The sequence below is a fragment of the Triplophysa rosa genome, linkage group LG12 (assembly GCF_024868665.1).
Source record: "Triplophysa rosa linkage group LG12, Trosa_1v2, whole genome shotgun sequence".
Lineage (NCBI taxonomy): Eukaryota > Metazoa > Chordata > Actinopteri > Cypriniformes > Nemacheilidae > Triplophysa > Triplophysa rosa.
In genome coordinates, this window is record NC_079901.1 from 18,765,083 (window position 1) to 18,787,907 (window position 22,825).

A 22,825-nucleotide genomic window follows, 5' to 3' on the forward strand; every position below is an offset into this window, starting at 1 on the left:
CCACCAGTAAGCCTTGTCTGCTTCAATTAGTGGAGAGTACCATCAACCCCTTTGTTAGCAGGATAGGTGTCTGAAGCTTTTTGTCTGAGAGCATGGAACTCAGACAGGGACCAGGCAGTGGCTGCAGATTTGCACTTGTGATAAGGACAAAGCCTGCTCAGCTCTCAGTAGAGCTCAGGGTTGAATGGTGTCCCTATGTTTACACAAAAGGGTTATATGTTACTGGTCTGTTGCCATATCTGCTCACAGCTTTCTTCAGTTTGTACCCATTCAGTTTTTCTTAGTGGGTGAGAGGAACAGAGAAATACTGTAACTTCCATGAAGAAAATTTGTATTTAGCTCTGAGCAACAAAGATTGTATTCTTTCATAAACCAAACCATCAACACATTAGATCACATAAAATTACTAGTAAAGAATTTGTCAGCATTTAATGATCTCAGCGCGTGTTTGTGACAATAAGATCTTAAATTATAGATATAAATTTAAGGAGTCACTGAGGGAGGAATATGCAGGTTTGTATGACACTCACCTATTCCATTTATGTCACTATTCTCAAAGTTAACCTATTGAAATAAAATCTTAAAGGCTTATGCTTTTTGTCTGTGTTACCTTTGTGTTTCCTTTATCATTCTATAAAAAAAATGTAACAACCTGCTGATTATCCCATGACCATGTTGAACCCAATGACACAAAAAATCCTGAGAAATAAGGCTTTTAGGACCACATTGAAATTAATCCTTTCATTGTTAATGAAGGCACCGCTGTCCACTTCAATCCCCACATTAATTCCATTATGTTGGTACATGGACAGTAAAAAACAGAGGACTGGACAGAGAGAGATCAGGATAAAGAGAGCAGATGAGGGTTTTTTTTGTCATGATAAAGGTAACGACATGGGTGGTATTTAGAAATGAAATGTGAAAAGATTGAGGTGTCAGAATATATTAAATGATGATTCACTCAAGAGTCTTGTGAAAAGCTCTCTGCTAACCTCTGCTTCACTCTCATTGCTGAACACTCATTCGGTTCAGGGCTATGATGTATGATTCTAGGCATTTACTTATTTAGAATTAAATTGCAGACTTAATTTCACTGTTCATATAAGACAATATTAGCTGAGAGAACATCTGCAGTTTGTAGGATAAAAACTTCAGTTTAACATTATTACAGTTAACGTTACAGTATTACTGTTCACTGAGTGAAATCAAGCACAAGCACTACCCTTCTGAACGATGGTAACCACCAAACTCAAAAATACAAACAGAATCTCTTCTAAATCTTAAAGACAACTGAACAATAAACAGTATTAAGTCTTTGATTTTATTGTAAAGCCCATAAAATAGCACTTGAATAGCACAAAAATGACTATCCTAATGCTGTCGCATGCAAGGCATGCTGGGAACTGTTCAGTAGATCAGTAAATTTAGTAAAGATCAGTAAATTCAGTAAATGTAGTCCCACCACAAAATAATTAAGTAAAGATCCTTTATTCAAGTTTAAGTGGGTTGAACATGATAAAATTAAGTTGAATTCATTCAATAATTTGTGCATTTAGAATTCTGAGATTTTTTACAATCATTTTAACTTAAATTTTGGTTAAAAAACAAGAACACAAATGTACTAAGTAAAGTTTAATCAATTCATTTAATGAAATCTACTACGACCCAGAATAATTTTTTACAGAACTTTTACCATTAGGCCTACTCTAAGAAACGCACAGTTTATGTATTAAATATTGTCATTTTGTGAAATAATTTAAGTGGAGCTAGAACAGTCTTAGCCAACGGGTTAGCGCGTATGGTTGCGTTGATTTTGGTAATGTGTTGTAATGTTATGCCATACAGGACCTGGGTGCACTGAGCATGCATTAACGGTGCCAGTGGGGATAGAACAGCCTTAGCCAATGGGTTGGCGCATATGGTTCCGTTGAGGTATGATGCCACCGAGCTACCATCAAAGCAACTAATCTGGATGAGCTAATTGACACAGGAAGTGGGGTTCAGAGGACAGGTCCAGTGGAGGAGGATAATCAAGAACTGGCCAGTGGTGTGGAAAGAAGAAGCTAATGGCTGTGGTTGAGGCGGATGGACACAGCATGGGCTGCCAGATGACTTTATAACAATGCGACACACACCTAGGTCTGATCAACCTGCAGTGGGCCTCCCTTGGCTGAGGGTGTCTTGTAATAAAGGGCCGAAACACCCAATGAGGCTGAGGTGCACAACTGACGATGTGTTGTATTGATGGGAACCATACAAAGGGCATTTTCAGCAGTACCTCACCAAAAGGCATCTTTCACCCAGGATAATGGATGTGATGAAAGTAGGATAGGACACACAACTCATGAAATGTATCTCTGATAATAACAAGGAAAGGTAAGTATAAATATGCTATGTATTTCTATAATCATTTATCCCCCAAACACAGAGGATGCCTACCCGACGAACCCAGTGAAACCTCAGACCTCCTTTCCTCTATACATATTCTTGACTGCTCCCCCTACCATGCATAAGGCGTGGGAAATGTCCTATTGGGCATTTCAGGTGTGCTGAAATAGTGGGATTATAACACCTAGTCTTATTAAGAGAATCTGAATGCATGAAAAAAAAAGATAAATTCATAATGCCTTTTAGTTTTTTTCACCAGCAGATAAATACAACAAATTTAAAATGGCCATCTGGTCATGGTGTTAACTGAATCATGGCGTAGTTAAAACATTAACTATTCAACAGGTAGACAAAACAACCTGCCATCTGTGACTGACTGTCTTTTGTATTTTAATGTTGTTGGGGTTTTACTGATCATGAGTGCTAAAGAAATCTTGTAGTATCATTAGCTTTTCTTCATCATGTGATATTAAGGACCGTCAATGAACCATCAATGGAAACTTGTCCTCTGGATGACATCACAACATGCCATGCGTGAAATGCAACGTCACACTAAAGTTCCAGGAAGTGAGCCATGCAATGATCACCTCCAGCTATATCAGCAGAGAACAGTCACATGACACAAACAACCATCAAGCTGAACAAAAGAACCAAAAAATCAACAAAAATCAACCCTAAATTATCCATGTTTATTATTGCATTTTCAATGCATTTTTCAATAACGTTAGGCCTATATAAAACATAGAGGTAGATTTTACTAAATTTAAATCATTAAAAATGATATAAGGTAGGAAAAGCAAAATTATAGAATAATGGGTAATGCAGCTATACATGTACATTGCATATCTATAAGGAAGATTTAGATTATCTGAATGATTTTGCTTTAAAGCAATATGTAGACTTTTTTCATATCATTAAATCCATTAACCAATAATTCCAATCATGCAGGAATGACAGACTGCTGTATCACCAAGGAGGGGTTAACTCTTCCTTTGGTACAATTACTGTGATTTTTATGTGAAACATAAAATATTTGTATTAATATTCGGGCAACTAGAAAAACAGCAAGTGCATTGTTTTACTTTATTTCACTATGTGATTATTACTTAAGTAAAACTTAAAAACCGTGTCCTAAATGGTATGTTTAGGTTATGCAGAGACCTTGGGAAGAAATAAATTTAGGTTGAACAATTGGAATAAATGTTGGGATGTAAGGACGCAAGTGCATGCGGCGATATAGGCTATTTTCTAGCGCAATAGTACAATGGACGAAGCAGGTGCACGCGACATATAGCGTTGAATTTAATGGATGTTCTGTATTACCAATGCAAATATGCGTACTACTACCGCTTATAAGAGCTCGCAAGCGTGCTTGCTTTTATTATATTTTTGTCATCCACGCACGGTGTACATAAAAGATGAAATAACATTATCTTCGTGGCAGTGATGACCGCTTAGTGGATGAAGGGGCAATTAGAATGAGCTACTTTGGATCCTTCTGATTTCAGACATTTTATGGTAAGGCTTATGTAAGATTTCCACGCACGAGGTTACAATAACTGCACACCCTGAAAACTAGCTTGTGGGTGCTATAGTGGACTGTACCACCTTTTTACACGGGGGATTTTAGATCACTCACATAAACACATTTTGACACATAAAACACATTTAAAGCGAGATATAATTCAGTGTTGTCACAGTAATAAAGATATTTAAATCTATCGTATTAACAACAAACATAAGACACGCCCAGTTCACGTGTTTAGGGAACTCGAGGCCGTTTCCCCCACAATGAATCTCGTCTTGGTCCAACGAACTGATAGAGCATCTGCGCCTCATGCATGGTACCACCGGCCACATCACATTTCGATCAGACTTCATGTGCCATACCTGTGTGTTTAAGCCACCAAAGCATACAAGACGAGATACTAACAAAACCTCTGATTATTATTTCCTCTTGGTCCCTTATAAGGTAAGATTATTTTTTTGGTGCCGATTTATCATGACGAAAGGACGGCTGCGCAATCTGATTCAGTGTGAATGATGAAACCTCGCACATGGGTGACATAGTAAATTTGGGCGGGGGGAGAATTTAAGTCCCATACAAATGTAGGATGTATTTGATATAGACTAACGTTACTTATACATCATTTTTATACTGTGTGTGATTTTCTGATTGTTAGTTAAGTAAAACAGTCTAATCAATTACCTGGTAATACATATGAATGTAAATTAGTCGCACAGACGCACACATAATTCCTGCAAATATGATATGGTATTCCTTTTTCTTTATACCTGGCTGGCACGAACGTTTATAGGCTAGCTTTATGTCCTCATTTTAACATTGCAAGTTTTTACTACCATTATGGTTATTGAATAAGAGTATTGTACTAGTAACACATAAATGAATTAATAACGAATGGGAAAATAGCGTTTTACTGGAGAATGCGTTAAAAATGCAGCCCTGAAGATAATTGATCACATGAGCGGGAGCGCACACTCAAGGCAAACAACAAACAACATATTTGTGACAAACACTATTTCATACTATTTTGGTAACGGAATCGCTTTTAATCTATATTGTCTTTACATTTGCGAACCCGCGTTTGGAATCCGGGGCGCTGCGTCCACGTGACTCAAGCTGCTGCGCTAGTGAGCTCTTGTCTGTTTGGGTTCATATGCAAATGATCGTACCTCGTGCTCCGGAAAGGGGCTAAATTATTTAGACTTGAAATATGATAGTGTTCGGAACGTTCTTGGTCGGTTTAAATGTCATTTGCTGTCACAGAGAATAAGCTGTGATGTGCGTAATGGCAAACTCGCATTTTACTCCTATTCTAAACAGGGTTAATGTGTCGTATAACGACCTATTTTACGGGACTAGATTTCATCTGTGTGACTGAGCAACAAAATGCTGTCACATTTTAAGATTTTTATAAAAAATGATCTTCTGAAATAGGAGATATTACACCTGCCTCGGGACAACCCTGGGCTCTGTAAACTAAAGGGGAGGAGGCCCGCGCTTTTTAGCCATTCTGAAGGTCTTGCTATCTGTCAATAACTTGAGCGTTCGTTTTTGCTGACATGCGATTGGCTAATGTCTGTCGAGGGCGGGTTTTTGGAGAGAGGGCATGTGGTTGCAGTCGCATACAACACGGTTTATTAGATTACTAAATTAAACTTTAAAACAATAGAAAAAGGGATCAGGTTTAAATGGGAAACATTGTGATACTTTGATTGCAACAAAACTTTCTAATGTTTATTAAAAATAATTTGCATGCCAGGTGATGCATTGCATCATATTAGTGGAATTTACATCTGTCTTGTTTCTGTTCCTCTTTTTTGTATCTCATAGGAAGCTTATACTACAAAAATGAGAAGATAAACATTTCAACCCACACTTTCCTCTGCGCATTCACTAAATCCCATTTTGACCTGAGTTTAACCTTTTGACACAAATCTACCCCTGCTGAGGGTTTACAAGATTCTCTCACCCCATCGGCAAAAAAGACATTTTTCAAATGCCCAAAAACAGCAAAACAGTCAAGAGAGAGATTGACGATGACGAAGTTACTGAATCTGTCAAAGACTTACTCTCCAATGAAGACACCGGTGAGGACTCTTTCAAGAAAAGCTCTCTGACAGTGGGAGATGTTTCTCAGAAAAAAGAGCGGGATGCTGAGGAGGGTTCAGAGGAAGAAGAGGAGGAAGAGGAGGAGAGGCCTGCATGGAGCAGCAAGCTGCAGTACATCCTTGCCCAAGTTGGCTTTTCAGTGGGTCTGGGCAACGTATGGAGGTTTCCCTATTTGTGCCAGAAAAATGGCGGAGGTAGGTTTCTCTATATAGGCATAATAAACTCAAATGAGTAAAAAGTTAATGGTAAATCATTATGTTTTATAGTCACAATGTATTGCCTGTTGTATGGAGACAATTTAATTTCTAACAACGTAGCAGTAATATAAAAAAACGAATATATACTAAAAATAAATGATCACCATTATCTCAAAGCTTAATATATACTCAATAAACAAACAATTGGCAAGACTTGCATACTTATTGAATAGAATGTTTTACTGAAATGTACATCAACTGCAATGAATACTTATATATGAATAGTATATGAGTGAAAAATCTATAGGAGTTTGTGAATCAGGAATTGGCTCTGAAACTGCAAGTCTGCCTTTGACATCTATACAAGTAAAGTGTCTGGAAGTAAAAAAAAACTTTGTTTAAAGACCTGTTATTTTTAGTTCTGAAAGTGAGAGTTATGCTTGTCACCTCATTTGCGAAGTACACTGTGTATTTCCCCTAAAAAGAGTTTGCATGTCTGCATGTGTCAACAGGAAGGACTTCTCTAGTGTGCGTGTTGATCTTTCTTGATCAAGCAATTACCAACATTTCACAGTATTAGAATAACAGCAGAATTAGAACAGCATGTTTCATATTATAACAGATATTTAGTCAGAACAAGCAAGGGTACTTCATAAAGAAATAATTGTTTTAACTCGATAACTGTCTTTCATTATTAAAGGTCAGCACTGTGTCTGATTCTAGAAACATCACTGGCTAAGGTCACTGCAGTAACAGCAGTAACCAAATGACAATAAACCAATCAGCGGTAAAGAATGAGTTGTGCTGAGTCACAGATGTGCAGTTGATCATGATATACTGTATAGTGTCACATTAACAGGGCAGGGCATTTTAATGAAACGTTTTGCTTATGGAATTAATACCAGGTTATTTTACCCATCTGTGTTTATACAAATCTCTTAAATGTCAAATCAGATTACATCTGCTTACCCTGACAACAATGACATGCAGTAGGTATCATTACTCATGCCTCTGCCTTATTCTGTTTATTTCATTTGAAAAAGACACTCTAATAATGAGTTAATGTTTACTGTAGACAAAAAGAAAGTTATAAACAGCTGTATTTAAAAACAGTAGAAGTGTATGGTGTCGCCATTTAGATGCTCAAAGTAAATGTGTGAGACACCATGCCAGTTTGTCATTTTGTCTGTATGAGTTTGACCAAAACACCACAACCCTGCTGGGTCTTGTTTTCAAGGTTGTTATAAGTAAGTGTGGCCACCCTGCCGTGCAGATCTGTAATTAGATTAAATAGGCCAATGTGTGTGTGTCATGTCTGTCGATGTCTTTCAGCCAGGGCAACACAAACACAGCACTGCACCATCTGTGTGCCATCTAAATGACAGCCCACAACGTTTTTCTGCTCCGTTCTGCCAGATGTCATCTCATGCACACCCTGTGGATTCACTTTTACTGCAGCTTCATGTCACTAAATATAACATACAATTTCAGAAATAAGTGTCTTTGAATCTCAATAGGTTTCTGTGTGTAACAGCACATGGTAGAAACTCTGCACATGAGCATCAAACCTGCAGTACTCTTAAAGTAATGCCATTGTATTGCTGTTATTCCTCACGATGAAGGAATGTTCTAATGCTACTGAATCAATGCTTGAATCATCTCCGATGTTCCTTTATTCACATTTATAATGGCAAACATTGTACATTGTAAGTTCAGGTTTATGTTTAAGTTCAAACAATAAAACTAGAGATGCACTGAAGTGTCAACTGAAGTTTGGTCGATTTATAATAATCCGAATATTGACTATAGTGTAAAAAAGGTCAATATAAATGTGTGAAGATGGTACAACGTCTTTGCATAATCCAACATTTTTCTCTGGGTGAACTTGCGAAAACAAAAAGAAATCTGTACAAATATAGTTTGACAGAGATCCTTCTTAAAATTATGTCTAAAAAAATATTGCGAATTGATGCAATAAGCCCCAAAAAGCCCATTTAAAATGGTTAAAAGGTATGGCACGATGTGGTACTGTTTATACAATATATATATCAGTATCAGCCAATAGCTGTTTATTTAATCACTTTGGCCAATCAATACTGTCAGTGCATCCCTAAATAAAACCATAGTTTCAATAATAAAACCGTATAACAGTAGGTATATCTGTTATTTTAATCATTTAAAACTTTTTTTGTGAATTATTTTGCCTGAAAAGTGTGCTTGGGCTACTTGGTTAGATATTTCATCTTTATAAATTTGGCCAAAGATTTTTGGTCCATTGCTTAAGCCAAATCACTTGTGGTATCAGATCTGACACTGACGGTTTCATCAGACGCATGTGTCTGGCCCGAAGTTAATTTCCAGTCTGTCTTTGGTTATCGGTCTGGCTAGTGCCTAGTAATATAACAATTTATTTTATATTTAATTAATATGAATTTATTGTATATTATTTGTATTAAATTGTAATAAATATTTGTTTAAATTGTATTTAATAATAGTATATAAATTGTATTAAATAGTTATTGATGTTTTGCGGAGGTCTACTGGACGTTTAGCCACATAACGTTTGTTTATGTTGTTGCCGCTAAAACTGTCTATATAAGCAGTGTGGAACATTGTTTGTTTCAAATAATTAGAATCATAATCAGCTCTGTATAGACCACTTTGGAAAACATAAGCAACGCTGCTCCAGAAGAACTTCCTGTTTCAGTTTTTTAACACTACACAAACATTTGAACAAAATACAACCAACAGAACATTTATAACTAAATCAAAATGTCAAACAAATACAAAATGTCAAACAAATATCTTTAAGATTTAATTGTATATGTAAGAATTAAAAATAAAATCAATAAAAATGAAACCGAAAGTGCTTCTTGACTAGTGTTTACATCTGGCGAAGTGGTCTATATAATTACAATATACTGTATTTGTCACAAATGATCTCCTCTTTGCAGGAGCATACCTGATTCCTTACCTCATTCTGCTGGTGGTCATAGGGATCCCTCTCTTCTTTCTTGAACTAGCAGTGGGTCAGCGTATCCGTCGGGGCAGCATCGGGGTGTGGAACTACATCAGCCCACGCTTTGGCGGCATTGGCTTCGCCAGCTGTTTGGTGAATATCAGGCTGTACTTTCAGCGCATTGTAAAAATAGCCAGAGACAGGCCCCGTCTTTTCCCTGGGGAGAGGCAACAAATTAGGCCATTAAAAGACATGCCCCTACATATGCTGCATTTCACTGTCTCTTCTCATTGCAGGTGTGCTTCTTTGTGGCTCTCTATTATAACGTCATCATCGGCTGGAGCCTGTTCTACTTCTCACAGTCTTTCCAACAGCCTCTTCCATGGCATGAATGTCCCCTGGTCAAAAACCAAACCAACACATGTAAGACAATGACATCTATGTATGCAATATGGTGTATTGTGCAATACAGTTAAACAGAATATTTTTTCAGACTAATGTTAAGATTCTGTATGAAAGTGGCAAGTCTCAATGTATGTGTCAGACTTAACCTTCCTGTTATCGCGTAGATGTTGAACCAGAGTGTGAGAAAAGCTCGGCCACTACATTCTATTGGTATCGCGTGGCCCTGGACATCTCGGACTCCATCTCAGAGGGAGGTGGACTTAACTGGAAGATGACTTTATGTCTACTGTTTGCGTGGACGTTGGTGTGTCTGGCTATGATCAAGGGCATCCAATCTTCCGGAAAGGTAAGAAACGTTCATTTATATGCATTAAAGGGACAGTTCACCCAAAAAGAAAAATTCTGTCATCATTTACTCACGCCCGAGTTGCTCCAAATCCGTATAAATGTCTTTGTTCTGATGAACACAGAAAAAGATATTTGGAAGAATGCTTGTAACCAAACAGATCTCGGCCACTATTGACTACCATAGTAGGAAAAATTACAATGGTAATCAAAAGTGCCCCAGAACTGTTTGCTTTCCTACATTCTTTAAATATCTTTTTCTGTGTTCATCAGAACGAACAAATGTATAAAGCAATTTTCCTACTATGGTACTCAATGGTGGCCAAGAAATGTTTGGTTACAAGCATTCTTCCAAATATCTTTCTCTGTGTTCATTGACTCACCCTCAAGTTGTTCCAAATCTGATGAATACAGAATTTAAATTTTTGGGTAAACTGTTCCTTTAATACCTTTTCATGTGATTATTCAATAATTGATAATAGTTATAAAAAGAAACTTTTTAAAAAGAATTTACTTACTGTAATTTTGTTTGAGAACAAAAACAGAGTAGCATTTGTTGCCTTGGTTTTATGTGCACATCCTGCACATAGTTCTTTGGTGCTTTAACCAGTAAATTTCAGCTACAATTACTGGCGTTTGATGACACTGTAGTGTAGAATTAGAGGTATAAGTGCTCCACAGGAAGAGGTGTAGATGGATTAAATGGATTGTTGTGAAACTTCCTCTATGCCTCATATTTAGGGAGCCACAGAGAAATGGTGTCTTTTAATCTAGTAAATTGTGGGATAGTTTAAGTTTGAGCTTGATGAATAAGAGAACAACCAGTAACCTTTTAAACATACGTTTACATTTATGTATATGCTTTTATCCAAAACGGTGCATTCGTGGTATACATGTCATGTGTTACCTGACAATCAAACCTTTGCAAACAAGTCGAGGTACATAATTTGCACAAAATGGTCATAAAGTAAAAGCATGTGGCATAGCTTTTTGTTTATGTATCTAAGTAAAGCTGTTAATTTGTATGACAGATTACAATAATAAATCAAATTCTGTCTATTTTAACTGCCGTACATAAACACTTATTAAGTTTAACTGAGTATAGGGATTAAGTTAAGCATTAATCGTTAAGTGCTAAATTATCCTCTTTGTAAGGTAGAACACATTATGAAATTATGTTTAAGGTGTGACTTTATTATGAATGGTTGTACGGAAGTCAAAGAACACCAACCCTTCCCAGCACCCCAGGGTTGTGAGTAACACATGATCCGTGCGGCAACATCAATACAAGATTTTAACAGCGTAAAGCTCTATTACTGTACATGCTTGGACAAATAAGCTTTTAGTTATGATGTTCCTCAACAAAACCACATACAGCATTATCATCTTAATTCTTAAGAAGATATCCTGAAGTGGTTTGTTGCATTGTCAAAATAGGCACTTTGCTCAGACAGGCAGCAAACATTTATCATAAAATCAAATGCATTTAGTTGATTATAAACAACACACAATAAATAAATAAAAGCACGTTATGTAAGCTACTAAGAAAAAAGTTTATCATTTGTGTACAGTAAATAACATAATTTATAAGTGTGTGGATAAAGTTTTGCAAATTTGAAGTTAACGCAAAAAACGAAAGCATTTTGATGCCCCCTTTGTATTGTAAGGGGTACTGCATCTTTAAAAAACACTTGCACAGGTAAAAGGTGCATAATTGTACAAAAATCACGTGCTGTTGTATTTACCTCTTTGACTATTTGTTTGCGTCTTACTTGTCACAGGTCATGTACTTCAGCTCTCTGTTCCCTTACGTGGTGCTTATTTGCTTCCTGGTTCGTGCTTTCCTTCTAAAAGGCTCTGTGGACGGGATCGCCCACATGTTCACCCCCAAGGTAAGACCCTATAACACGAGATGGATGTGTGAATGGGTGAGCAGATGCTAACTCTGCCCTCTTGGGTTTTATTCCGACACCATCAACCCAAAGACACATTTCAACCATTAGACCAATTTACTCCTCATGCTCTGCTTTACAAACCAGCAATGAATCCAATTGACTCAAATTATATTAATCGTTCATTACTAATTCCCATGTGTATCCCTCGACTCAGTTCGTTGGAGAACAGTAAATGTATCTATGGAAACAACACCCCCCGCCAGATTTCCCAGAATGCATTCGTGCTCGACAGAAGAGAATTAACTTCCATCAGCAGACGCAGAATCACAGCAGAATGTTACGCTGTGCCAGCTACTTTACATAAAGACACATTCAACAAACAGTACGAGACGCTGTCACATGTTCTGCGGATTATATCAAAACCCCTCACATTATATAAAGTGTCTGTGTGTGTATATGCTAGTGCACGAGGATGTCGATGTCAGCGTGTGCCGTTTTGTGTGGTATGTGTCGTGTCAGAGCCTTATAAGTGGGTGGTTTGTGTAACACACAATTACAAAAGCCTCTTGTTTAACAGCTGGATGCGAGAGACCTTAATTTTGTTCAAACTTAAGGTTTTCTTGGTTAAGTATGTCTGACTGAAGTTGCCTGGTGCATTTAAGTATGACACATGATAAACTTCAACTTTAATCTTCTCACAGCTGGAAATCATGCTGGAAACCAAAGTGTGGCGTGAAGCTGCCACGCAGGTCTTTTTTGCCCTGGGTCTCGGTTTCGGTGGCGTGATTGCTTTCTCCAGCTACAACAAGCGAGACAACAACTGCCACTTTGATGCTGTGCTGGTCTCCTTCATTAACTTCTTCACCTCAGTGTTGGCCACGCTGGTCGTGTTCGCCGTGCTGGGCTTCAAAGCCAACATCATGAACGCCAAATGTGTGGAAATGTGAGTTCAAAAAAGTTAAGACTGTCCGATTGGTAGTTTGTTTTCTTATATTTTAACAATTCATACCCTCTTATTCTTACCCAGTAGTTTGACTGTGTTTTTTGGTGCATTTCAGGAACACAAAAAAGATTGATGATCTCCTTGGCAAAGAAATCAATCCCAGCTTGATCCCACACCATATTAACTTCAGTCATGTTAGCCCTGAGGACTACCAGCAAATGACCACTATTATCCGGGGCGTGATGGAAAACGATTACCCACGCCTAGGTTTAGCCAACTGCGACATCAAAGAGGAGCTGAACAAGGTGAGGAGGAGCGTCAAGTGAATTGATACACTGGAGGGAAACATTAGAGACATCTGATATGCACAAACTTTCCATGGAATTTAACCCTGGAGGACACACACTCACTTGACACATGTTATTACAATACTAGTGAGAAAAGTTATACAAAATATACATTGATAAAACTATATTATCAAGATTAAACGTTAAAAAGAAAAGAAAGATTAAAGGGATAGTTTACTCCCCAAAATGACCTTCATGTCCTTCATAACCAGTATAACTTAATTTTTTTGCAGAATACAAAAGATATTTTGAGAAACATCTCAGTGGTTTTGTGTCCATACAATCAAAGTCAATGGAGTTTGGTTACTAATGTTCTCAGAAATATCATATTTTGTGTTGCAATGAACTTTTTTGAGTGATCCAAACCTTTAAGATCATTTACAACTAAGGCATGAGATTTATCTCTTTGATCATCTCCGATATGTACACTGCAGAAGAATCTGCTACTGTACATAACCATCTTATTGGTCTGTAATGAAGACTTATATGTTTTTCTCTGTCTGGGTATGGTTGGAGATGTGTGGGAGATCCACAGCACTGCATGATGAAACAAATGGAAATATATGTGGCGCTTGTTGTCAGAGCTGATACTATAATCTCTCTCTTTCATTCACATGAAACCACACACAGAATTGCAAAACAAAAATAAATGGCAAACCAGTTCTCAATTATCTACAGGACGAGTTGTGCATCTTTTTTCATTTTTTACATTTATTTGATTCATTATTGATGTGTGTGTGTGTTTACAGTATGTATTTTACATGAGTTATTCTAAATGCATGCTAGAATACTAAAAGATTTTGAATGTGTTCACTTACAGGCAGTTCAGGGTACGGGATTGGCCTTCATCGCCTTCACTGAAGCTATGACCCATTTCCCAGCTTCACCTTTTTGGTCTGTCATGTTCTTTCTTATGTTGGTTAATCTGGGACTGGGCAGCATGTTCGGGACCATCCAGGGCATCCTGACGCCCATTGTGGACACCTTCAAAGTGCGCAAGGAATACCTTACAGGTAAGACAAAGCCAGCCATGATATCAAAATTCTGTAGCCAGTTTTATTGGTTTAATTTGACAATTATCTTTATTTGCTACACAGTTACTGTTGGAACCCAGAAAAATTTTCTTGCTCAAATATTAAATATTATCAAAGTACAACCAGACCTTCGAAGGAATAGTTGACACAAAAACTAAAATTTCATCATACCTCCATTAAATTACAAACTTATTTAAAACCACACTGACAACCCTATTTTTCTTTCATAAATGAAATTGTATTATACACATGATAGCCATAATCACAAACAAACATACACCAGAAGTGCAAAAGTGCTACCAGTAACTCTACTTTTGCAGAAGAGTTAAAGGGGTCATATGGCGCGAAAACGTGTTTTTCTGTGTCTTTGGTGTGTTATAAGTTGCCCATGCATGTTTTAGACACGTAAAATTGCAAAAATGTAAGTGTCAGAACAAAAGATGCATTCTATCTAAAAGCGAATGCTCACCCAGACCTGACTGAAACGCCCTCGGTTTCACTAGCTTCAGTGTGAAGAAGCTTCTCTTTAACTATACCATGACAATATCAGGGAATCCTAGTACTGAACATGTACATCAAAAGCATATTGTACAGTGAAAAGGATCTGCCAATATGCAAAATGTCAGTACGACCTGTTTTTGCACAACTCATGCAGCAAAGGTAAAGTTTTGTTTCCAATAAGCTAAATATCATGCACATGCTTCCTTTGCAGTTGGTTGCTGTGTACTTGCCTTCGGCATCGGTTTAATCTTTGTCCAGCGCTCTGGAAACTACTTTGTAGCCATGTTTGATGACTATTCTGCTACTCTGCCTCTCCTCATCGTGGTTCTTCTGGAGAACATCGCTGTAGCTTGGATCTACGGTACAGAGAAGTACGTTACCCAAATATAATTTATATCTGCACTGTAAGTGCAGGAGCTGAGCTGTTAGAAACCTTACAGCGCCCTCTAGTGACTTGAGTTTGATATGAAATGTAAGGCTGTTGGACATTTCATTAGGAAGGTTTGCAAGTAAACAAAAATCTTAAGCATAAGGAACCGAGAGCTTATTAAAACAAATTCCTATTTTTATGCATAAAAATAAGATTTGCATTGATTTTATCTCCTCTACACACTCATTTAGGTTCTTTGAGGATTTAAAGGACATGCTTGGGTTCACTCCGTATCGCTTTTATTACTACATGTGGAAGTTTGTGACACCGATTCTGCTAATAGGGCTTCTGGTCACAAGCATCATCCAGCTGGGTCTGTCACCACCCAGCTACAGTGCATGGAACCAGCAAATGGTGAGTACTCACCAGTTATATTTCAACTTAAAGACTATTGCTGTACGATGAAGAAAATATGACCGTTTCTTGCCTGTGCAAATCCCAATGATATTCTGGTGTTTAGATATTTTTTAGCCTGTTAAAAAGTCAACTACTAAATCCTTATGAATTCACAGTGTTAAAATGTGGTGTCCCGTGAAAAGATCATTCTTTTACTCTAATTCAGTCATTAAAGTAGTTTAAAGGTCCAGTGTATGAAATTTAGCAGCATCTAGCGGTGAGGTTGCGAATTGAACAAGCACTATGGCAGCTACACGGCACCAAGATGTAATCACATTTTCTCTTCTTTGCCAGAGGAGATAACGTATATACGAAGCGTGCTCTGTAGAGCAGTTTGTCCGTTTAGGGCTACTGTAGAAACAACATGGCGAAATCCATGTAAGAGGACCCGCGGTGTATGTAGACAGAAATAGCTCATTCTAAGTAAATAAAAACATAAGATCTTTATACACCTCTGAAGACATAGTTATGTATATTATATTGCATTTCTGTCAATAGATCCTCCAAAAAATTACACATTGGACCTTTAACTCATCAGTTATGTTCGTAATTACATACATACATGCATAAATACTGTGATTGTTTATCCTCAGGTCAGATTTAATTTTATCACTGGATTATGGTGGAAATTGTGCTAGAATAATCCAATTGCTTCATCTGTTCTTAGGCTCAAGAACAATCTCTCAGCTACCCTCCCTGGGGCCTGGCTGTGTGCATCTCGCTGGTGGTCTTGGCCATGCTCCCCGTACCCGTGGTTTTTATTCTGCGCTGTCTGAACATAATTGACGAGAACGCAGGAGGCCTGTCCACCGTCTCATATAAGAAGGGTCGCATTATTAAAGAGACGACATGTCGGACCAGAGAGGACGAGGAAGGAGATGACGCTAGTCTTCTCCAAGCAAAGACGCCAAGTGAAGCTCCCTCACCCATGCCATCCAACTACCGCAAGCAGAGCAGCCCTCCATCCAGCGCAGACATCACGCTCAACGGTAACTGTGGCACTGGATACGTAATGCCCAATATCACAGACATTCCGGACATGCCCGAATCTGATTTGTGAGACTTTCCGGCTTTGTACTGTGAGGACCAGTCGCGTTTAATTTGTCATGCGAGGCTGAACATACAACTTTGTACACGTTTCTCACCATTTCATCACTTCGGCTGAAACCAAGCATCTCATTAACCAATCCGAATCAAGCTCCCTTCCTTGTCTGTCCAGTGGTCTCATTCCCCACCCACTTTTTAACCTTCTCTTCTCACAACCATCTTCATAGCTCATTGACAGATACTGGTCCAGAAAGTTGTATTATCTAGCACTAACGCACCCTGTCCCATTTCCCCAACTGTCAGCACGCACTTACCCGTCTCTGTATGTCTGTAGGGGTCAGTAGACCCCTGGTTTATTCTCTACTGTAGAATGGCTATTTGTACATAAAGATTATTTTGCAGGGCAGTTGCTGTCCAACAAAAAAAACGAGATTAGAAGCAGTTTAGCAGCTTTGGAGAAGTCAAGAATGTAACGTACGCATGAAATGTGGACAACATGCAGTACTTTTATTTTGGATGTAAATCATTGCGTGTCAGCGTATGGATTGCATTGAAAAAACGACCCATTATTTTAAAACGGCGTGCCTTTTGAATTCTCACATGTTTGGACAAAGTAAATGTTGTACATTTAAGAATTTCTGTAAACTATGAACAAATTGGAATATAGTTTTGGTACGAAGTGCTTAAAAATCCAGATCGCTGACTTTTATGTTTGTATGTCTGCTGATGTGCTATCATTGTAATATCATGGGAAGGAGCTTTTACTCTCCTCCCCCTTCCTGTAAATATTGTTTTTCATGAATTTGCTCAATTACAGTATTTCCTTTCTCAGAATTGAGATTGAAAGAAAGTATTCAGACACTGCTTTGTTCTTGCAGCTGAAACCTGTGCTCATGAATCAAACAAAGTCATGTGAAACTGCAGGGATTTAATATGTGGGATTGAGAGAAAAACACAGGTGGGTTTAAAACAACTTTATTGTCCATTTTGATTTGTTGGATCATTGAAAGGTCATTTTCAACAGTAAAAACTAGGTAGTGTCTAAAATTAAACATGTCATGCGAAAATTAAAAAACGAAAATGTTAAAACCTTGTGTTACGATCACAAATATTCAGATAAGCTCCAAAGCAAATGAGTGTTAACTGTCTTTTTACTGACGTTTCCCTGAATCATTTCTTCTCCACAAGCCTCTTTAAAAAAAAAACATTTGAAAGCTAAAAGCAGTGCAAACAATACGATCATACCTATACTCTTGTCATTTTAGCAGATATGACATTGACAAATGTCTTTACTCTCATGACACCTCACTTCAGTGTTAAATCAATCGGCGTGCTTATACAGACTTGGCGAAGCCCACTCGGTTATTCTCCCTATCAAACACAGTGTAGTACTGCCCAATGAACACATCACCCAGAATCCACAAGGGTCCGGCGGGGGGTGGGATATCCAGGCCCATGAAGCCGCTCAGACAGATCTGCTTTCCACCCTGGCTTTCCTACAGAGAGATTATCTTTGTTATAGGGACTCGCTGTTGTCTTCATTCCACATGACATTTGCAAGAAGACGCATGATTTTGTTTTTGTGACTCGCAGCGTGACCTTTACCAACACACCCAATTTCACAACTGCGAATGCAAAATATGACATCAAAACAACAGCATCCAGAGTTGACAAAATAAGTTACTGACCTTGAGAATGTATTGCTCTCCAGTCAGTGAGTAGGTCTTTCCACCCAGTACAAATGAGATGGTGGGGAGCGTGGGCACTTTGTTACAATCAATCATGTACTGTAGAAAAACATGTCTAGTTAGCGAACCTTGAAGGGTTTAAACTGCCGAATTGTTCACTTTACTGTACGTTTTGTACAATATTTGTACAATTTCAACATACTTCTCCTTGGATAAGAGGGATCGCTCCAATAGCCTTCTGCAGGGCTTTGACCTCAGCGGATGGGCCGGTGATCAGAGAGGTTCCAGTGTCCACGATGGCTTCACATCCACCTTGACACAGAGTCAGCCCACTTCCAATGTTCATGCTACACACAACACACACACACCCCAAGTTTACTTACTACTCCGACATCTTAACATAAAAAAACAGGTTCACAAATAGCAAGAAACATTGTAAGCAATTCTCACCCATCCATGTGAATCTGCCAGTAGGCCTGTCTGCTGATGTCAACATAGTTAAAGTCTCCAGTATAATATTTAGGATCTGTGCCTCCGAGAAGCAGCTCGCCACCAGGTTGAGTGTCAGGGTTCCTGATGGACAAACAAAACAACAACAATCAGAGCTGAACGATAAAATAAATCAGTGATCAAAAATGGGACCCTAAAGAAAGAGATTTAGTCAGTTTAGCCTAAACATACCTGTTCAGGTAGAAAGAGAAAATATTCTTCTCCACTTTCTTTTGGCTCATCATCATATCGAAGACGGGAGGGACCCCATCCACAGCAATGCGAGGATAGGCCATACCAAGTATACCATCGAACTTGGCTGCGATGAAGGCTACTCCTGGCTGCTTGATAGCTTCTCCAAATATCTGGTTCTCAACCTTAATGTCCCCAATCTGAAAGAGAAGCAGCAGATCGGTCTCTTTCTTTTGTCAACTCTGTCAAGTGACAAGAATGTTAAGACATATTCGACTTGCCGATCCCTACCGTGCATGTGTCCTGGCTGAGATATCCAGACAAGCTTCCTGATCCATACTGTATGGCAAACTCAGTCCCGTTCTTCACATAGGTGCTTGACTTGCCACTATTGTACTTATGATGAAGCACTATAAGATGAACAATTCAGTCTTAAATAGAGTAACATACAATTTCCCACCTGGGAAATTTCGAATATAATTGATTAAATAAAGTTATATAAATGATGTAATAGTAGATGCCCAACACAAACAACCATATAATGTACATGACTGTGCAGCACCCAAACATACATGTCAGGGACTGTATCTCCTAGTTTTGTTGACTTACAGCAGGCAATGTCAGTCAGAGAACAGTGGACTGAGGGAACCCACAGGTTGGAGGATCCAGTGTCAAATACCACAGTAAAGGACTGGACTGGAGTGCCAATACCGATCTCTCCATAGTACTGAGCCTGTAAACAAAAGCAGTTCATTTATTATTCATAGGAACAGATTTTGTGGAATGATTTCAGTGCAACTGTGAAATAAGTCACAGCACTTAAAACTCTCAACTCTCAATTAATTGTCACAATAACATTACTTTCTGAGAAACCCATGAATTGAGTGACTGATCCTACAAATCTAATCTATTAGCACATCAAAGAAAAGCAACATCACTACTTGCCTATAGCTAAAGCGGATTGTTGTGGTCAGCTCAAATGAGGTAGACTTTGTTACGAAGCTTGACAAACAGCCTCATGACCAGAAGTCTAGAACAGTCTACTGCTTCATAATGCTTTCCATAACAGCTCATGACAGGAAACATACACGCACATCTTTGCTGAATAAAGATGACAGCACAGGTTTCATGTTCCTCTTTTTGTCAGTATTAGTCACGTTTCACCCAGTGAAAGTGAAATTGAATAATCATATGACATGACTTGCACTATAGAAAACGCTTGTTCACATACTGTTACTTCCTGGGGTCAGTGTTGTAATGTAACAAGTAGGAATGCACCGATATCATTTTTTTAAAGACCGAGTACGAGTACCGATATTTTTTTTCTGGTACTCGCCGATACCTATAACCGATGCCTGTATAATGTACAATAATGTTAATAAACCAGTATCTTACTGGTACATTTTCTTTTGTTTCTTTTTGTTTCTCAAGATTATCAAATGACTGGGTTGTTACTGTAAGGGAAATGCAAGGAAAGAAAGAAGTAAGGGCCAGACAGATTTGTTTGGATTTTGTTCCGAGTTGTTCTCTAAGAGGGATAATATTGGGGGTGGGAGGGAACTATCCTTTTATAAAGTTATAAGTTATAAAGATGTGGTTTCTGAACATGCATTTTTATAGTTTACCAATCTGGCAACATGTCGTTCCTGATAAAACTACTGAGCTTCAGACAGAGCTTTTTCAAAGTTGTACATTTCTATGTGAGCACCATTTTTATCTTTATGCTAAAAAAAATCATTTTTATTAAAGACGTTTGCTTCAACTTTACTTTAAATATTTAAGTAGATTTAATATAAAAAGTACTTTTGATACTTAAAGTATCAGATAAATATTGTACTTAAGACTTTTACTCAATTCATATTCTAAAAGGTTACTTTCACTTCCACCCAAGTAATTTTCTGGCAAGATATTTGTACTTTTACTCAAGTATTGCTTTTAGGTACTTTATACATCACTGCCTGGGGTTACAATATGCAACTTCAGTGGTTAAATTCACGTTACTCTGAAACCGTGGGTTCTTTAGTGATTGGGTTACAACACTAGCATGGCGGAGTTGGAGATTTTTACAGAAATCAGCCCAAGAAGAGAAGGAGATTTGGAAATTGACTAGTTGGCATTTTGCAGTAAGTCACAGGACTGACAGGCGTGACAAAGAGCAAACCCCAACCACTTCAGAGAGGAAACTGGTTAAAGGGCAGGAAACAAGACTCACATCTAGAAAGTTTTTGAGAGTTTCCGGGGTCGGACCATTACTAGCTGGGAAGCCCAGGTTGTATTTCAGAGGCACAGAACCGGCCACGAGTTCCTCTACAGCTCTGCCAGAATCACTCAGTGTGCGTCTTATGGAGCGAAACTTCTTTAAAGGAATCCTGTGATGAAAGAGATGAAGAGATGCTTTTAGGTTTAGTTATCTTAGCTGTTATCTTGCATTACCAAAACATCACCTGAAGCAAACTGCAACTGTTCTCATGCTTAAAAAGCCAGGGCTGGACGCCTTCAACATCATTGATTTTAGGCTATTGTGTATTTGTAGAAAATATCATTTCCACTATAGTGGAATAAAGTTTCACATTTAGTAACTGGCAGACCTCAGATCACATGCTCGCAATGGGCTATTCTTACTGTGCTGGAACAGAGTGGAAAAAGCCCAAAAGTGTGCAACTTTATGCTATTTAAGTAACATTATAAACATATGTAAATGAATAAATAAAAACCTTGCTCTGTTTCAGTCATAAATATACTCAAAACTCTAATCTAATCAGCTGCAATCAAATCAAATATATCTTTCTCTTTTACAGTGTAATGTTGCGTTTTGGACTTTGATAAGGCAGTGAGACACAATAATCCTCAGTATGTGTGTCAAGACTTTGCTAAGGCAAATTAGGTCAATTTCAAACATTCAAAATAAAGCCTACAAATCAAACACAGCCACATCATTATTCTACCATTCTCAAGTCATTGATAACCATATGAGGGTGATACACATTGTCCATGTGTTTGTGGTTCGGCTGGTGTATGTCTGGAGTATGTCTGTTATCTTAAAGGGATAGTTCACCATTTATTCACCCTCATGAGGTTCAAAACCTGTATATAATGCAAGTCAATTGGTCTCCAGTGTTTTTGGGACACCAAAGTTCTTCAAAATATATTGCTTGTGTCCTGCAGAAGAAAGTAACGTTAATTCATACAGGTTTGGTATGACATAAGGGTGAGTAAGTGATAAAAAAATCGTTTTGGGGTTAGCCATCCCTTTAAGCGAGTAAGACTGGATTTGCAGCAGTTGAATTGTAAAGGGCCCTTCATACTGATCTATAAACAACTCGAAGCTTTTGCTGAGTCACAAAGGTCTCAGGAGTCTTTTGGTCTAGCAGGAGAACCACATCATTTGTGTAACAGTTACGATCTTTTTTTTACATACATTTGCCTCAAAACCTAGTGATCTCCCTTAAAGAAACCTTTCGTTCATCATGTGGAATTCTAATATACTTAAAACTGTAGCGTTTAGGGAGATCAATACATTTTGAGATGTTTTCAGTTAACTGATACAAAAAGGGAAAAAATAATAAAGTACTATAACCCACAGGAATCAACAACAACCACAATACAGAGTCTGATCACGAGGTTTACAGGCACACCGTTCTCTAGTAATCGGATTGCGTTGATGTTATTGTTAAATTTGCTTGACCTTACCGAACAATCGCGTCGGCCGTCCACACAAAGGCAGCAGCTAGCAGCAGGCAGGCGATTCTCATGTTGGCGAAACCTCAGGACTGCTAACACATCTGAGGGACACTAACGTTACTTATGTGATGTGTCGTTTGATATTTAGGGAAAACAAAACGACTGAAGTCAGCTGATGCGATGGCGCTGCCGAGCAACTTTTGCTCATAGTCATGTGATGAGGGACCACGATGCGTTCATGAGCGTCAAGACTG

General features: G+C 38.2%; 2 protein-coding genes across 2 annotated transcripts; one reads left to right on the forward strand and one right to left on the reverse strand.

Annotated features, from left to right (window-relative positions):
* Positions 1 to 4,206: 4,206 nt before the first annotated feature.
* Positions 4,207 to 17,371, forward strand: slc6a15 (solute carrier family 6 member 15). The gene is made up of 12 exons (XM_057348069.1): positions 4,207 to 4,360; positions 5,744 to 6,216; positions 9,174 to 9,331; positions 9,475 to 9,601; positions 9,748 to 9,929; positions 11,710 to 11,820; positions 12,525 to 12,766; positions 12,882 to 13,071; positions 13,934 to 14,126; positions 14,860 to 15,019; positions 15,270 to 15,432; positions 16,142 to 17,371. The coding sequence occupies exons 2-12, from the start codon at positions 5,910 to 5,912 to the stop codon at positions 16,532 to 16,534; spliced, it is 2,226 nt and encodes a 741-aa protein (XP_057204052.1). The 5' UTR covers positions 4,207 to 4,360; positions 5,744 to 5,909; the 3' UTR covers positions 16,535 to 17,371.
* A 109-nt stretch (positions 17,372 to 17,480) lies between these two features.
* ctsd (cathepsin D) lies at positions 17,481 to 22,798 on the reverse strand. The gene is made up of 9 exons (XM_057348070.1): positions 22,581 to 22,798; positions 21,103 to 21,259; positions 19,500 to 19,623; positions 19,182 to 19,300; positions 18,891 to 19,090; positions 18,660 to 18,782; positions 18,412 to 18,556; positions 18,210 to 18,308; positions 17,481 to 18,017 (listed from the first exon to the last, which is right to left on the reverse strand). The coding sequence occupies exons 1-9, from the start codon at positions 22,640 to 22,642 to the stop codon at positions 17,856 to 17,858; spliced, it is 1,191 nt and encodes a 396-aa protein (XP_057204053.1). The 5' UTR covers positions 22,643 to 22,798; the 3' UTR covers positions 17,481 to 17,855.
* Positions 22,799 to 22,825: the final 27 nt, after the last annotated feature.

Excerpts from the sequence above, each read along its gene's own strand:
- slc6a15 (XM_057348069.1), top strand. The coding sequence starts at position 5,910 with ATGCCCAAAAACAGCAAAACAGTCAAGAGAGAGATTGACGATGACGAA. Across the intron at positions 11,821-12,524 it reads CCCACATGTTCACCCCCAAG|CTGGAAATCATGCTGGAAAC; the intron begins GTAAGACCCTAT and ends ATCTTCTCACAG. Across the intron at positions 12,767-12,881 it reads AACGCCAAATGTGTGGAAAT|GAACACAAAAAAGATTGATG; the intron begins GTGAGTTCAAAA and ends GGTGCATTTCAG.
- ctsd (XM_057348070.1), bottom strand. The coding sequence starts at position 22,642 with ATGAGAATCGCCTGCCTGCTGCTAGCTGCTGCCTTTGTGTGGACGGCC. Across the intron at positions 19,301-19,499 it reads TCTGACTGACATTGCCTGCT|TGCTTCATCATAAGTACAAT; the intron begins GTAAGTCAACAA and ends TTCATCTTATAG. Across the intron at positions 18,557-18,659 it reads TGGCAGATTCACATGGATGG|CATGAACATTGGAAGTGGGC; the intron begins GTGAGAATTGCT and ends TGTTGTGTGTAG.